Source organism: Ammodytes marinus (assembly GCF_949987685.1).
Source record: "Ammodytes marinus genome assembly, chromosome: 2".
Taxonomy (NCBI): Eukaryota; Metazoa; Chordata; class Actinopteri; order Uranoscopiformes; family Ammodytidae; genus Ammodytes; species Ammodytes marinus.
This window is the reverse complement of record NC_137231.1, coordinates 29,226,034-29,244,470: the sequence shown is the minus strand read 5'-3', so window position 1 is coordinate 29,244,470 and position 18,437 is coordinate 29,226,034. Positions and strand designations below refer to the sequence as shown.

Here is an 18,437-nt window from a genome sequence, read left to right as displayed (position 1 = left end):
GCGAACACACACACACACACACACACACACACACACACATTCCCCTCTTGTCATTAATATTGTTTCACTCTAATTACTAACGTGTCACATCAACAGGATCTAAATTGGCATTCATGTTTGTCACTATTTTGACTAGTGCAATAATTAGGAGTACAGACCTTTGGTTTGATAGACAGCAAGCAAGAGAAGGATTAAAACAAATTGTCTCTAGGTCCTTTTTTCACAAAATAGAGTACTATTATTAAATGCATGAGACTTAATTTTAATTATTTTACTTTCATCCAATTAGGGGAATGCTTGTAAATGAAATGCCATATAGGGGAGAACGGGGTAATTTGTCACACGGGTTGGTTGTCACAATCGTTATATATCGGAACCAGAAGGCGCTGTCTGTGAAATTTTGATATGTAAATATCCAGAATTGGGATCAGAGGTCACCTACATAGTCTTCCTTGGAGTTAGACTGCTGAATTTGAGGTGAGACAACTGTTTGTGTTTTTCATGTCAAATTGAAAATATTTAGCTCCTCAGTATTTTTCTTCTAGGCTTTTACACAATGGGTTTATGCTAGCAAGAAATTCAAGTTGGGGTTGGTCGTCAAATTTTTTGGGAGGTTGGTTGTCACATGTTATCTCAAGGCTGCAGCCAGAAAAGGAACCCAATAACGAAAGATTTTAAGATTATTCCCATTAAGATTACATTGTGACAAACAACCCCATAGTGTTCGACAACCGACCCCTTGATGGGGTTGGTTGTCACAATGTGTAAGGGTGTCTTTGATGATTAATTTCTTCTTTATTACAATAAGATAGAAAAAGTGAGGTGTACACATTTCAAGCCAACACCTTAAGCTTCAATTTAATATAGGAATGACTATTAAAAGATGTTTCGGTGACGAGTAATTCTCACTAGAGTAAAAAGTGTGCCTACTTACCCCGTTCTCCCCTAGAATATCTGTCATTTTCAGCTTGATTTCCAAATCAATACAATTAACTATCGACATCAATAAAACACAATATTACACATTAAATACAAGATTTTTATTTAATATTAACTTTTTAATATGGATTTTGTGATAGAGCGCCCTACAATAACCAGTCAGAATTTCAAATGTGTATGTGTGTGTGTGTGTGTGTGTGTGTGTGTGTGTGTGTGTGTGTGTGTGTGTGTGTGTGTGTGTGTTTGTGTGTTTGTGTGTGTGTGTGTGTGTTTGTGTGTGTGTGTGTGTGTGTGTCTGTGTGTGTGTGTCTGTGTGTGTGTGTGTGTGTGTGTTACATCGCCCTCTTACTATTGTCCAACTTGAATAGGTTGAAAACTCATGTTAATAACGAAATTCTTAAGGCATTTTTCTTTTGTTTCTGAATATACAGCATTTTGCATTTATTTGCACACATTTGCCCGCTTGAGTACTTTGATACTTACTATACTATGCCTACAGGATAATCTCATAATTGAAATGTGTTTTGTGTGTGTGTGTGTGTGTGCGTGTGTGTGTGTGTTTTTCTTCAGATTATACCCAAAGACAATGAAACCCGGTCTACTTTGATGTACAAGTACATCATCCATGAAGACTCCGTGCCCGTTAACAACAACAACGTGATCCAGGAGGATTCTTACGAGTGGGCCCTCAAAAGCTGGTCTCCGTGTTCCAAGGCTTGTGCCGGAGGTAAAGGATAAATTAACATCAAATTAGAAAATAATATAAAGGAATAAATTATCCAAAACATTTTGTTTTAAATAATTCTCCTGTGGTGAGTAAGCAGCATTCAACTATATGTTTTCGAGTGGCCGTAATTGCATTTTCGAGCTTCATCTTCTTTCTTTAGCTATAGCTGCCGAGAAGAAACAAAGACACAAACAGATACGACAGCATCTTCGAACTATTTAAATATACCAAACAGTATACAGTATATTTTTTTAGCCTATACAAATATTTCCTTGAAAGTAAAAGCCATCGCCATACGAGTTGACACAAAGTTGATTAAGACTATGAGCTCCACAAAACTCTATTTGTCATTATGGAAGTGTTTACAAACTGGTGTAACCCCCTAACCCCCAACCTTGGTGCTGGAGCTCATAAAAATCCCAAGAAGCCTCCACAAAATGTTTCAGTTTGTGATTGTATTCCTAAGAAAATGTGCAATCACCTTAGGCTTTCCATCATTGTAGATTATCTGACAGTGTTTTTGTAATTACTCAGAATTCCTCAAGGGTAGGGGGAGGGGGGGACAGAAGTTACGCACTATAGCTTTAACACGTTTTAATTCCCTTGGTGTTGTTTTCATTGATTGTCTATTTCATTTTTGCCATTAAAATGTGCACTGTAGATTTTTCACACAAAAAGAAGTCATGCTAAAAAAATGCAACCTCATCTTCTCCCACAGGGTATCAGTACACCAAGTATGGATGTCGAAAGAAAGGGGACACTAAGATGGTCCATAGAGGCTACTGCGACGCCAACAAGAAACCCAAACCCATACGCAGAATGTGTAACCTCCAGGACTGCACACAGCCTCAGTGAGTACACACACTATATCTTTATTTTTCATTTAACCTTTATTTAAGGCAAGTTTATTTATATAGCACATTTATACTCGGAAGATCTGAGATATGAAAGTGTGTGTGTGGGTGGGGGGGGGGGGGGGGAGGGGGTGTAGGACGGTCGACCCGCAACTGCAGGGTCGGTGGTTCGATCCCCTGTCTCCCCGCCACATGTCCAAGTGTCCCTGGGCTAGACACTGGACCATAAATTGCTCCCGATAGTTAGCTTGTACCCTGCTAAATGACATGTAATGTAATGAAAGTATTTATTTGAATTTGTTGCTGTAAATTGTTCCAGGAGTCAGAGGCAGTGAAGCTAAAAGCTGTCTTCCCAAGCTCAGACCACCGGGCTTGTTGAACATATAACATGAGCATGTCAGTGGAGCGGGTCTGATAAAGCCCATCTGAAATGTGCAGCAATGCAGTCAAATAATGTGGTAGCTTATACTTATATAGAACATGATATGATGTAGATACTGGAATCTTTCTTGATCTTTCTTGATTAGATTCCCTCAAGTCAGACTTGCCGTAGTCTATGAAGATCAAACGTTTAAGTGGCTTCTCCCAGCGTGAACTTAATTGGAATTCCTTGTTCTTATTAACGGTAATTAACTATATGTGTTGGAGTGGAAAACTGTTTATGTAAAAAACTGTAAGTATCTTGACTTGTGCTGTCGGAATTTTCAACCCCAATGTCATCGAAAATATATTTTCTAAAATGTTGTAACGGTTGCCTTCCTGTTTTCATAAATCTTGAACACATATTGTGAACGCGCGGAAAGTCCCATGATAGATGGACCTATTAACTCCGAACAATACCTGCAGAATATGATGGCTACGGGGAAACAACTGGTGCCACCTCAACAGAATAACTTTTTAAAGGGCCAACTGAAGGGTCAACTGCCCAATTCATCCTTGACAAAGCATTCAAGGAAACAATTTCATAAAGGTGATTTAGGTGATCCAGTGATTTAGTATTGTACTTCCCTAAAAAAAATGTTGGACTTGTGAGGCAGATTAGAGATGATAAAGGTTGGGATTGAAACAGCAGATGCCGAGATATCCTCAAAATGCACACGCCCTCGTGCACAGAGCAGCGGCCTCTATCATGTTTTGCGGGTCATTTGTAAACTCCTGCTTTAATTGGACAGTTTTATTTACTTCGGTTTCTGCTGCGCTTCCTTTACAATTGCACTTTTCATTTCATGGAGTGGTCTCGATCAATCTTCCTCCTCCGCTGTATATAGTCATTTGTCAGTGGTTTCGTAGTTTACCACCACCGGTATGACTGTGTGTGAATGAATGGAACCTGGAACTCTGTTAAGCGCTTTAAGTGCCTAGAAAAGCGCTATATAAATCCAATCCTTTATTTGAAAATAAGACTTTTGCGTTAAATGTAGCAATATTGTTACTCAAGGATTTCTTTTTGCCGTGTTTCATATATTTATACTGGACTGCAATTTTTCCAGATAGTGTTATGTTTTCTGTCCCTCTTTTTGTGCCAAATGTCAATTGTTCAAAGATTTCAATTCAGTACAGTGGAGCTTTTGGCCACTGACCAAGTAAAAACTAATGTACTGCTGCCAATCCAAGCATATTTACAATATTTATATGTTAAGCATTATTGATCATACATCCCAGGATCTAATGAACTACTGCTCTTACAAAAATCTAGGACGTATATCCCTCGGTGTCAACGTTCTATTATTCATTTGAGATGAAAGATTTGGCGGATTATGTATAGACCTATGTTATTTTTTTTCCTTTTTTTCCCTGCTTTTTCTTTAAGAGACTTTGGCTGTCTTTGTTACTTGTTTTCTGTGTTTGTCAGAGTGAGGAGACGGGACAGTTGAAAAGAAAGGCAAATTCCCTCAAAAGCTGGACCTGATTTCTTTATTATCATAATTGTTTCATCATTGCCGGACTATGTTGTGTTGATTCAATACTTGCTTTGGTGCTGAAAACTACTGATATTTCTGCTGAGCATAAGGAGATAAGAAATGTCGTGGAGGATATTAGGGACAACGTGTCCTGAAAAAGATTAGATTACAACACTGATGATTTAGAGCAATACATGTCGCATAAATAAAATAACAAAATCAGAACGAGAACTTTAAACACATTTATCGTCAAATAATTTTCACATACAAATTATTTGTATATATATATCAATCAAACTTTATTTATAGAGCACTTTTCATACAAGTAAATGTAACAAAGTGCTTAAAACAACCCCCCCCCTCCCAGGACACACCCCGATATATTCATACACGCAAAAACCAAATAAATAAATAAACAAAATAGGCTATATATATGTATATATACAGTATCTAATATATATATATATATATATATATATATATATATATATATATATATATATACACTCACCGACCACTTTATTAGGTACAGCGGTTAATTTTCTTGTTAACACATATAACTTATCAGCCAATCACATGGCAGAAACTCAATGCATTTAGGCATGTAGACCTGGAAGGGACAACTTATTGAGGTTAAAACCGAGCAACAGAATGGGGAAGAAAGGGGTTTTAAGTGACTTTGAACATGGCAATGTTGATGGTGCCAGAAGGGCTAGTCTGAATATTTCAGAAACTTCTGATCTACTGGGATTTTCACGCAAAACCATATCTAGGGCCTACAGAGAATGGTCCGTAAAAGAAAAAATACCCAGTGAGCGGCACTTGTGTGGACATAAAATTCTTTGTTGAAGTCAGAGGTCAGTGGAGGATGGGCAGACTGGTTCGAGATGATAGAAAGGCAACAGTAACTCAAATAACCACTTGTTACAACCAGGGTATGCAGAATACCATCTCTGAATGCAAAACACGACCAACCTTGAAGCAGATGGGCTACAGCAACAGAAGATCCCACCGGATTTCTTCCCCATTCTAGTGCTTGGTTCGACTTCAGTGCACTGTATTGACCACATCTAAATGCCTAAATGCAATAAATTGCTGCCATGTGATTGGCTGATTGGCTTTTTGTTTTTACAAGCCATTGAACAGGTGTACCTAATAAAGTGGCCGGTGAGTGTGTATATATATATATATACAGTATATATATACACAGCTAAAAATTAAGAGACCAGTCTGGATTTTAATTCTTCATCTCTACATTACCTAATGGAAATGCTCTTAATTGTGAATTTGGTTGAAATGCTGTCAGTAGTTTATAAAACCGAAATGTTCATTCTACTCAAACATATTATGCCTATAAATAGTCAAACGAGAGACACTGAACATTTGGAGTGGTCTCTTGATTATTTCCAGAGCTGTATATATAACTACACAAAATAGAAAAAAGCACAGAAATTAACTGCATGTTCCTCCAGCTATTGACCCTCTCAGTCTGGGTTAAATGTGCTGCTGTTTTGAGATGTAATGAATAATTTTATCTGGAGCGCTCAAACATCCAAAAAAGTACTGCTGAAAAACGTCTAGGCCAAAATAGTTAACTTTTTTTTTTTTGTTATGGGAACTTTTCGCTTTCAAAGGGAAAACCTTGAAAAACGATGTCTGTATGATTTCCATTCACTAGAAGCAAAATTGAAAATATAATCTTTTTGTGATTTTAGTGAACTAACCAAAAAAGATAAAAAAATTTGTCTGGATTTTACAATGAACAGACACACACACACACACACACACACACACACACACAGACCTTCAGGGGACTTTTCATAAAAAAATAATAATGCTTTTAGGAAGTCTTTTGACTTTTTAAATAATATTTTTATTTAATTTTCTTCTGCATAATATATTCTCTTTGCTCTCGGTTGAGTCCAAACTTTTTTGAAAGGAGTCTCTACCTGCATTCAGAGCACTCCGGCTTCTTGTTTAGCAAACATTTTCAAAAGCTGTACGCTGGCCAATATTTCTTTAAGCCCATTTATATCCAACCGCCTGTGAATGGTCAGATATTAAGCTATTCACTGCTTTCTTCTCCTAAACTCACTCACTCCATTCTTTGCCTGCCTGTAAAGAAGCCTGAGATTTGTCCATTTACATTGTACCTTCCTTTTCTCCGGCTTTACATTAGTCTCATGTTCTTTTACCGTCTCAACTGATTGCAGGTCTGTGCATATTGTGAGGGATTTTCATATACCGGATTTACATTTCACAGGTGTCTTGAATAGGCTTATGGAGATTTTAGAATTAAACACAACACACCTGAAAAGAAACACATGTAGCAAACGGGCCTTACAGGAGAACCTCCAAGTGCATTCGAGAGTTTATTAGATTTATGGAGAGTGTATTCAAATAGTGCATAGGTGTGTAACCATACTGTATATACCGTTTTTCCAGACAAATTTAAAAAGCAACATTTGGTAGCTGCGTGCGTTGTTTACACCCCGGTCAGTTTGGGAAAACGAATTAATAGAATTTTTGTAGTAAGTAAGTAAGTAATGGAGGTCTGATGAGAGTTGTGGCGTTCTGCGCTATCAAAAAAATATAAGATCCTGCATTTCCCATAATGCAATTTGATATTACCATTTATAAGACCATTGTTGTCTTTTTAACGATTTTGTCTCTTTTATTTTTAAGATTATTTTTTGGCATTTTCAAGCTTTATTTGATAGTACAGAAATGGTTATAAATAGTTGAAATGGGGAGACAGAGAGAGAGAGGGGGGATGACCTGCAGTAAAGGTCCATAGGTCAGATTTGAACCCGCGACCACTGCAACGAAGGCCGGAGCCAATATGGTACGCGCTCTGTCCACTACACCACCGGAGCGCCCGACGATTTCGTCTTTTAAATAAAAACAACAAAAATATGTTTAGAATGTTTTGGTAAAAAAAATTAAAATAAACTAAGGGGGGCTCACCAGAGCTAGTAACATGCCCGTCAACAAGTGACCCGAGAATTGTGACTCCACCTTAAAAGCAAGTGGAAATTAATGGAACAACCGTTTTTTTAAATGCAAATAAGACCCAGGCTTTTATTCAACGGACAAGGTAAAAGTGTGCCACAGAAAGACATTCAAAACTATTTTCACCACAGGAGTAAATTGATCACCTTGTCTAAGAGTCAGTGGGGTGTACGTGTGACATTTAATATCAAAACAACAAACGTATTATGCAAATACTTAATCCTGTTGTTGCCCTGAAGAGCTGCTAAATCAAAAGGTGTTTGATTTTGGATTTTAAATAGGATTTTGGTTGAATTAGATGAATTAGATCCTGCTTCAGAAGTGTTCCCACTATATTAAAGACCTACTTCACCAGTGGGAATATGAAGGTGTATTGAACTCTGAGATCTTATGTAGTATAAATGTGCAAACCTTTTTGAAATCGGTTCATCCTAGCCTGAGAAAAGGCGAGTGTTTTATGGTCTCACTGTCTAACCCTACAGTTTACTAGTGTGACATCACACAAGTAAAAATGCAGAGTTATGATCAACAGGACAGCTGGGCCAAGGGAATACTGAGGAAAGACTGAGGGAAGGAAAACCTCATTCATTATAATTAGGGCTGTCAAACGATAAAAATGTTTAATCAGATTAATCACAGGATTCCGTGGATTAATCACGATTAATTCTACCATTCGAAATAGGCCCAAAAAATTACAATTTTTTCTGTATATTGTTATATGAATTGAAAGATAAAGGACAGAAGGTGAATATATAAATTTTAATGTAGTTTTTATTCATTGAAAATCCAAATGATGGTGTAATTACTGCAAATAAATTATAATCAACTAAAACAACCACACCATACTTACATTTGGCTGTCTCTATTCAGCAAATATAGCATAGGCTATAATGGCATGTATTGAGTGAATCCATGGTTTTGCATTCCTGAATACAACCTGATTGCAGTTCGTTCGTGTGTCTGTGTGTAGAAAAGGCCTCAAAGTTCATAAATTAGTGTTTGATATTTTTTACAGTGTGTTAAGATGTGTTTTATTCAGTGTGGATAACTGTCAGTTAGGGCCGTGACGTCAGTCGGCCGGAGAGTCTGTTTAGTAAGTTTCCTTTCTCTTCTCCCTCGGTCGGATGTGTGAGCGTTGCCGCAGTAATCGATCATTCCACATGTGAAACGTGTTTATTTGAGTTTATGTGAATCACCCGTGAGTGAGTAAGTAGCCTACATGCAGTCCCGATCGCTGTTATAAATTAGGCTATAGTTTATGCATGTTATTAACGGCCACGATTCGCGGGTCGCAACAGCTGTTGTAGTCTGGCTTGACCACTTCAGCCAGCGTCTATTAAGCGCTGGCGTCGGCAAACAACGCTACGCCTCCATTGGCTGCTTCCCGGGGTTAGCCCCGCCGTAGATGATTGTGATTGGTTTAAAGAAATAAAAACAGGCCAGCCCAGTTTCCCCCCGAATAGACGGCTCTAAACGGAGTGCTTCCAGACCATACTACTTGCTGTAGTTTGGTCTGGCTTTGTAAGACTACAGCTGTTGTAACGTCTCCTCACGAGCAGAGTTTAAGCCCAATTGTTTCTTTTCCTGCGATCTATGCTGCTGTGTTTGTGAAAGAAGGAAAATAAAGAGCGGATAAACCATACACATGCTGCTATGTTTGGCTGTGCACAGCTACTGATCCTGGGTCAGCCACAGCGTAAGAGTGACTGTAGTGTAGAGCGGGTGGGATGCACAGGGCGGATCATTCTGCACATGCGTTAAATGCGTTAAAAAAAATGAATGCATTAATTCCAGAAATGAATCACCCTGCGTTAACGCGTTAATTTTGACAGCCCTATTATAATATAATAGTGATTTTATGATGATAGAACACCGGTTCCGTATGGGTGAAGTATTCCTTTAAAGACAGATTCTGGGAAGTGTGCTCCGGTGGCGTAGTGGGTAGAGCGCTTACCATATAGGCCCTTCACCATGGATACCTGGTAGAAAGACAGACAAGGTGGGGGAGGGAGACAGAGAGAGAGAGACAGACATTTCCTCTGTACTGCTTTGGCAATACAGATTTCTGATCGGTCGTGCCAATAAAGCTTAATTAAATTAAATTAAATGTCCCAAGGAATTCTAGAGAAATTCCCTGTGGCCTTTAACTCGTGATCGGATGAATGCACACACTGATCTATTTATGACCAAAATCAATATGGCCTCCTGACCAGAGCTTATGTAAACATGACCTATGGATAGGCTACTATTTTCAAAAGAAAAAAAAACTCAAGCAAGCAAGGTCCGATTGCCTTCTACTAAATTGTGTGTCTCAAATCTCAGAAAAACATCAGAATTGTCTCTGAATAATATCAACCACAACTTAATTTGTTATCGAAATACATTTTCCGTCATTGATATATTCTTAGTTCATGCACTTTTTTTTTGTTTCATGATATAATCTAACGCTGCTGTATACACGCTACTCTAGTGGCTCAGTCCTCAGTAGCAGCAGAGACCACAGGATAGAATCCAGCCTGGGTCATTCTCTGCTCCCCCATTTTATCTCTGTCTCTCCAAATATGTCTAATAAATCAAAATGTAAAAAAGCCTTTATTTGTTATAATTAGGATTATTATGGTTTACATTTTATGAAAATCCCAAATTCAAAAGCTAAGGAAATTTGAATATAACATGAAATCAATAAAAAAGGGATTGTCGGCCCTCTAAGTATAATCATGCATACTGTATGTACTCAGTACTTGGTTTGGGCCCCTTTTGCATGAATTCTTGACTCAATTCCAATTCATTTTCCATGATATTCTAATATGAGTTTCACCTGTATGTGTCCTGGTTTGCGCTTTGTCCAGGTGGATGTCAGAGGAGTGGGAGTATTGCACTAAGACCTGCGGCAGCCTGGGCTTCCAGATCCGGACGGTGCGATGTGTGCAGTTCCTCCACGACGGGACCAACCGCTCGGTCCACAGCAAGTACTGCAGCGGGGAGAAGCCAGAGAGCAGACGGCCCTGTAACAGAGTGCCCTGCCCCGCACAGTGGAGGACTGGGGCCTGGTCCGAGGTACGGCATCCACATTACATTGCTTTACATTACATTACAGTACATTTTATTTATAATAATAATAAGAAGAAGATTATAGAGATATAATATAATGTCAAGAGGGTAGGCATGATAAGCCTTGGCTTCTTACACCCTTTTCGGCAATTGCTTCTTTTGATCGTGTATTTATTATGTCTTTGTGGTCATGGACGGAATAAATATTTACTATTTTTTTTTTCTCTTAAATTTCACCTTCTTTTTTTTATACAGCCAAGTCATTTAGAACAAGGTATTATTTAAAATGGCGGCCTGGTTAGCAACACAAGCCACTTGAAACAGATCAAATACATTAGATGTTAAATACAATTTAAATACCAAACTATAAAATTGGCAATGAGAACACAGACAGCAATCAACAAGGCAAGGCCAGTTTATTTCTATAGCACAATTCAGACATAAGGCCATTCAAAGTGCTTTGAAGCGGCATTAATTGCATTTAAGAGATAGTAAAAACAAAGAAAATACATCAATATTCAAGATAAGGCATTAAACATTTAGACAGTGATGCGGAATGACTGCAATGAAAATTAGGTGACTGACAATGTGGTTATTTTCAATATAGCCTATTTAACTTAATTACCCTTTCATAGTTTCAAACTAATTAGTAAATATTGGGGAGTCTGTATTCGCAAAACCAATTAGAATGTGTTTCGAGGCAATCTTCGCCTACATGAAACATGACATGTATTTCATGATAAGTGCTGCAGGTACATGGATGAATACGAATGGAGAAACACCTAACAAGTGTGTCATTGGGGAAGTAAAATAAACACACATCATCCCTCTGTTGGAAAGATTTTGAAAAAAGACAGATTTTTGTTTAATTCTAATACAAAAGTTTAACTCACCTTTGATCTTCTTTCTTAATCGTTTAGCCACTGACTCTACTGTATATATTTAAAAAAAATTATATTTAACCTTTATTTATACTCGAGGTATTGTATCAATTAATAATAATTGCTTGGATTTATATAGCGCCTTTCATGATACTCAAAGCGCTTTACAGGGTTCCAGACAATTCGTTCACACACAGTCATACCGGTGGTGGTAAACTACCATAGTAGCCACAGCTGCCCTGGGGCAGACTGACAGAAGCGAGGCTGCCATTCAGCGCCATCGGCCCCTCCGACCACCACCTCAAACATACAGCAGTCATACACATTCACACGAGGCAAGGTGGGTGAAGTGTCTTGCCCAGGGACACAACGACCATGACACAAGTGGCCGGGCTGGGATCGAACCGCCAACCCTAGGATCATTGGCCAACCAGCTTAACCACCTGAGCCACAGTCGCAATTGAGGGGTGACCCTCATTTGCAAGGATGTCGAGAAACAAAAACAACAATACATACACAATATACAATGCAAATACATCAAATACACAAAAACTGGTAGAAAGAAAATATATAATACTAATTATATATAATCTCTCCAATTTAGGCCAGATCTCAACGGTTGTATAGGAGAAATATACAGATGCAAACAGACTAGGTATAGTGAAAGAAACCTTGTTTTTTGCCTGCAATGTCTCAGCGACGTCGCCCTAATTGCTATCAGCTCAGCCCACTATTAGAGTATATTTGTGTCCAAGTGTTAATTAGAGCCCTGTCACATCTCCCTTTGAAAAAAAATGTCAGATCTTGTCCCCCTTGTTTTCCACAAATGAGACCTCTCACCATCAAAAAATCCAATAAAGCCGATGTCATGCTGAGCAGAGCAGAGAGAACATGAGTTAATATGATGCAGTTTTTCATGTCAGCAGTTATAATTGGTCAGAGTTTTTGGCAGAATCTCCATATAGGCTATAGCTCCGGGTATATTTTTATTTATTTATTTATTTAACTTGTATTTATCCTCGAGAGACCAATTGAGGGGTGACTATATGCACCTATATAAAACTCTATATGCATGAACAGATGCATATTTTGCATTTGCATATTTGAGTGAATTAGTTGAATAACTGTACAGTCTTAAGTGTCATAAACATGTAATTGTTTGTATTTAATTTACACTCATTGATGGTATCGTGTCTCAGGACGTTCCACATTATTAAGCAGGCCACAGGTTTCAAGCAATATGGGAAAGAAAAAGGATCTCTCTGCTGCCTAAAAGCGTCAAATAGTGCAATACCTTGGACAAAGTATGAAAACATTAGATATTTCACGAAAAACTTAAGTGTGATCATCGTACTGTGAAGAGATGTTTGGCTGATTCAGAGCACAGACGGGTTCTTTCGGATAAAGGTAATATGAGGAAGTCCCCAAACCTCAAGGTGTAGGATCCAGAAGTTTGCAGTTGTGCATAAACCTATTATTCCGCCACCCGTAAAAGAATATTACAAGCTGAAACAGTTGCAGTGGGCTTAGGAATACATGAAGACTCATCTTCAAACAGTCTTGTTTACTGATTAGTGCTGTGCAACCCTGGATGGTCCAGATGGATGGAGTAGTGGATGGTTGGTGAATGGCCACAATGTCCCAACAAGGCTGCAACGGCAGACAGGAGGTGGCGGAGTCATGTTTTGGGCCAGAATCATGGGGAGAGAGCCTTCAGGGTCCCTGACGGTGTGAAAATGACCTCGGCAAAGTATGTAGAGTTTCTGACTCACCACTTTCTTCCGTGGTACAAAAAGAAGGACAGTGCCTTCCGTAGTAAAATCATCTTCATGCATGACAATGCACCATTTCATGCTGCAAAGAATACCTTTGTGTCACTGGCTGCTTTAGGCATAAAAGGAGAGAAACTCATGGTGTGGCCCCCATCTTCCCCTGACCTCAACCCTATTGAGAACCTTTGGAGCATCCTCAGGCAAAACATCTATGAGGTTGGGAGGCAGTTCACATCAAAACAGCAGCTATGGGAGGCTAGTCTGGCATCCCGCAAAGATATTGAAGCAGAAACTCTCCAAGAACTCACAAGTTCAATGGATGCAAGAATTGTGAAGGTGATATCAAAGAAGGGGTCCTATGTTAACATGTAACTTGGCCTGTTAAGATGTTTTAGATTAGTCCTCCTAATGCTGCAAATTCAACAACTGACCATTTTTAGTTATTTACAACCTATAAAATGTTTTGAAACTCTGTTGTGCATAATGATTTGGAACAGTGCATTTGGAGTTTTATTTTTGAAAAATGTTCGCAAAGCACGCACTCTTTCAAAAGTATTTTTGAAGACGGGTTGCTGTGGTAGTAAAAACACTACCGCTTTTGTCCAAATGGGGCGCTAGAATTAAACACAAACTGAAAGTTCCTTGGAGCACCTTTTAAGATCCTCTATTAAGACACTGTAAACCTAAACAGCAAAGTAAGCTTCCAGTTGACCGTTAGCTAAAAAACATTTTGTGTTGCTACTTGCTAAGTGATAAGACTTTCCTTCCTGTGGATTTCCCTATGCGCTCTCAAAGGGAAGTCCAGGTTAACGTGGCGTAAAGAAAAGTCCCTGCGCTGTCTCTGGTCCAGTTTAATGTTGCCAGGTCAACCGTGTAGCGAGACATTTGGTTTGGAGATTGGACTTCAAGTCAAGCCTTGTTATCCCCCTACCTCCCTCCCTCCCTCCTACTCAGTTAACTTGACATTTACTGTTGCATGGGTGACCTTAATGGCACTGGCTTCAGCTTTGTGCTCCAACCACTGTGTTCTTTTGCGTACATTTGCATGTCTTTAACAAATAACATATAAACTGTAGATGTTAGATTCATATTTATGTGTTGCTTTACAACAAATGAATGCCCAAATGTTTTTACCGTACAGATATTGGATACAGCTTTTTATAATTTTTTGGAATCAAAAAATACTATACTAGGTCTTAGTAATGCATTTCCGCATTTGTTTTAAGCACGAAATGTATCATGAATCATATAATTGACATTATATGAACAAATTCTTCTGTAATAACATTCAGAATAGTGCTAATGATTATGGTAAGTTTAGTTTATTATGTAGAGTATGTGCTGTAGTAGTTTTGGTTAAGAGTATGAAAGTAAAAGAAGATTTTGAGATAATGGCCTCCAAGTACCGTATTATTTTTCTGTGTTTGTGAGCGTGTTGCTATCTGTGCATCTTTTAAAAAAATGGTTTATCTCAAGTGATCATACACTTATTAAAGGTGAAGTAAGCGGAATGGTCAGTTTAGCTAACTTCCTGTCAGTTACTGCAGTTAGCAGTCCCCTCCGTCATCCCTACGTAACCACATTAATGCACTGCGGTCTTCAAGCAGTGAGTTATCTAGCATCATCTCGGATCCATAAGTGTGATAAAACATGATAAAAACCATCAAAACAGACATTGGGAAGGATTTTTACCTGCTCCGCAGGTGTAGGCGCATACACATTCACCCATCTGTCGCTCTGCGAGTGCACCGGCAGTGAGATTCCAATTCCAATTCTGATTGGAGACCAGAAAAGTTTATTTGCCGATTACATGCAGAGCGAGTGACTGAGAGATCGGTTTTATGAAACGCGCACACTATATAAGTGATCACTGTATGAATAAAGAGCGATTTAATGGTGAAGTAAGCGGTTTATTTATTTTAATATAAGTGTTAAATTGCTCTTTATTCATACAGTGATCACTTACATAATGTGCGCGTTTCATAAAGCCGATCTCTCAGTCAGCTGCTCCGCGTGTAATCGGCAAATAAACTTATTGGGGGATCCTGAAATGTATATCCTATCACAAGAGAGAAAGCTACAAACCGATACCCGTCTCACTCATGGTCTCACTGCCGGTGCACGCCAGAGGACAGATGGGTGAATGTTTATGTGCCTACAATGGCAGAGCAGGTAAAAATCCTTCCCAATGTCTGTTTTGATGGTTTTTTATCATGTTATATCACACTTATGGCTAGATAACTCGCTGCTTGAAGACCGCAGTGCATTAATGTGGTGACGTAGGGACGAGCGAGGGGACTGCTAACTGCAGTAACTGACAGGAAGTTAGCTAAACTGACCATTCCGCTTACAGCACCTTTAACACTTATATTAACATAAATAAATCGCTTTCTTCACCTTTAAAACATACTTATGAATAATATTATAGTCCATTTATACCAAGTCTGTTCTGAAAAAAATGCCAATAAATTCTACACACTTTCACCTTTAAGAATGTCATTGCTAATGACTGCTGCTGTAATTGTTGTGCATATGACAGTTAAAGGAATACTTCACCTATATAGAACCGGCGCTCTATGATAATAAAATCGCTATTATAATGAAAAAAGGTTTTTCTTCCCTCTGTCTCCCCTTGGCCCAGCTGTCCTATTAATCATAACCCTACATTTTCCCATGTGTGATGTCACGCATGGGAAAATGTAGGGTTAGACACTGAGACAATAAAACACTCTTTCTGCCTTTTCTCAGGCTAGGATGATCCAATTTCTAACATTTTTGCACATTTATACTATATAGGATCTCAGAGTTCAATACACTTTCATATTTTCACCGGTGAAGTAGGTCTTTAACCTTTTTTTAATCTTGAATGTATTGCAGTGTTCTGTGACGTGTGGAGAGGGGATGGAGAGGCGTCTGGTCACCTGTCGCATCGGAGAACAATGCACTGGAGACAGACCGGAGAACGTGAGAACCTGCCGACCGGGAGCCTGCCACGGTAAGCACAACCATGACGTAATGTAATGTAACCCATACCCACTGCGCCCAGGCCCCGCAGCAGACCTGGGTTCCAATCCCGCCCGGGTCAGTTCTCTGCATGTCTTCCCCTCTCTGCCCCATTTCACCTCTGTCTCTACACACTGTCAATAAAGCATGAAAAATGCCAAAAAATATCTTTGCATATTTTTAAATTACTGTTGCCATGCGGAACGTTCAATACTGTAACGGCACAGTCCTGTCAAACAGTCTAAATAGTCAAAAAAGCTGTTATTTTACTTCAGTTTTAAAATATTTATGAACAATTATTTCCAATCAAATTGTTTGTAAATTCTTATTGAGACACCCAACTTTGATCTCATATATTGACTTTTTACTATTTTTACCAAGTTTTTTCCGGAACCTTTAAGAACTGACGCAAAACCTGTTGCTGGCTCATAACTCATAACACATCACATTTTCTTTTTAATTCAGTGCATCAACCTGTCAGCACATTTCATGCCCTCCAAAATAAACCAAAAATATATAATTTGTCTTTTCCTTCCCTAAAAGCCATTTTAGCAAGTTTCACCTCCCGAACACTGCTGTGATGTATTGTCCCGACCTTCCAGGCAGCCATTTCTTTCCATTAATTTCTCTATGGCGTTAAAATCAATCAAGGGCACAACTCTTTAGACTGGCTTAAGTTGTGCAATTCATCACAGTGAAAATCAAGTCTGCATAATTCTTTCTTTTTTTAAAGTTTCATTATAGTTGGTAAGCAAACTCAGATTGCACCTGAACTAGTACAACTCTGACGAAACATAACATAGATATTCTCTGTGTTGAATTGTAGTAAAGCAGGTTTCAAAATACTGCCAATATTTGTATCACCTAATGAAATAAATGGGACACAACCTGGCCTGGAGGGAAGTCAAAGTACATTCAAAAATGCTATGCCGTATTGGTCTGCAGATTGAAATTCGAGTGCAAAATGCTTCTGAAAAAATTATAATAACACAATGTTCCTATTGCTAGTGAACAGTTGTAAACAGAAAGATGTAATCACAACCAAATTTGTTTGGTACACACACACACAGGAGTTTTGCTACTTGGTTTGGTATAAGCAGAGATTGGTGAGGCTAATGTTTGCTAACTTTAAATAGATATAGAGTCAGACTGTTACGTTTTGTTTTACCATATACGAGATTAAACAGTTCAAATGTTTAAAGGGGCACTGTGTAACATTTTAAGTTATTTATTAGCTAAAATCAATATCCTCATTCATAAATATGTCCTCATTGGTGTAAAATCACCTCTGCCAATAATCTGAATTATCTTCCTGAGCGGAGAATTACAAATATTAATATTACATTTTGTACATTGAGCGCAAGTCTTATGGAGGATTCCATGTTTTTGGAATGTCATCCAGTGCATTGTTTAGAATTTAGAATTGTTCTTGTCCTTGAAGGCCACTGTAGCTTCTGTTATTATTCAAAAAGGGTGGGGTTACCCAGGGAGCGTTGCATTCTAGAACTTTCTTAAACTTTCTTGATGAGGTCGTATTACACAGTGCCCCTTTAAAGATGCAGTTTGACGTGTCTGAATATTTAGTGGCATTTAGCGGTGAAAGTTCTTGAATGCAATGCTCCCTGGGCAACCCCACCGCTTTCGAATAATAACAGAAGCTACAGTGGCCTTCAAGGACAAAACACTAGTTACCAAAGATGGCATTATCCACAACCGCCTCAAGTCTTTCCACAATATCAAGTGATGAAGTGAAGATGTATTTAGCGATGTACTCTATTGTACTTCTTCTTGGTCTTCCAACAGATGCATTTCCCAAGGACACCCACTTTAAAAATGCACATGGCCATTAAGTTTGTCCATTATGTGCTAAAAGAGAAATAAAAGAAAAAACATACAATGAATGATATATTGCATTTCGACCAAGTCCGTTCTTAAAAATGAAATGCCAATACATTCTACACAATGCTCCTTTAAGCACAACACAGGAAGTTAAAAGCAGCTGATTTAAGAAAACCTTTAAGAGCGGTCTTCAAGCAGCGAGTTATCTAGCATCATCTCAGATCCATAAGTGTGATAAAACATGATAAAAACCATAAAAACAGACATTGTGAAGGATTTTTACCTGCTCCGCCATTGTAGGCGCATACACATTCACCGATATGTCGCTCTGCACGTGCACTGGCAGTGAGACGTGCCGGTTTGTAGCGTTCTCTCTTCTGATTGGATACCAGTTTCGGGAGAAAAGTGTATTTGCCGAATACATGCAGAGCGGATGACTAAGAGATTGGAGTTATGAA

General features: G+C 38.6%; 1 protein-coding gene across 1 annotated transcript in view; it reads left to right on the top strand.

Moving 5' to 3' along the window:
• adamts3 (ADAM metallopeptidase with thrombospondin type 1 motif, 3) overlaps window positions 1-18,437 on the top strand; it is a 164,681-nt gene that overhangs the window by 140,414 nt on the left and 5,830 nt on the right. The window contains exons 19-22 of the mRNA XM_080047884.1: window positions 1,510-1,666; window positions 2,385-2,517; window positions 10,283-10,490; window positions 16,015-16,132. Of these exons, the coding sequence (XP_079904010.1) occupies window positions 1,510-1,666; window positions 2,385-2,517; window positions 10,283-10,490; window positions 16,015-16,132 (616 nt within the window). The remainder of the gene's footprint in view (window positions 1-1,509; window positions 1,667-2,384; window positions 2,518-10,282; window positions 10,491-16,014; window positions 16,133-18,437) is intronic.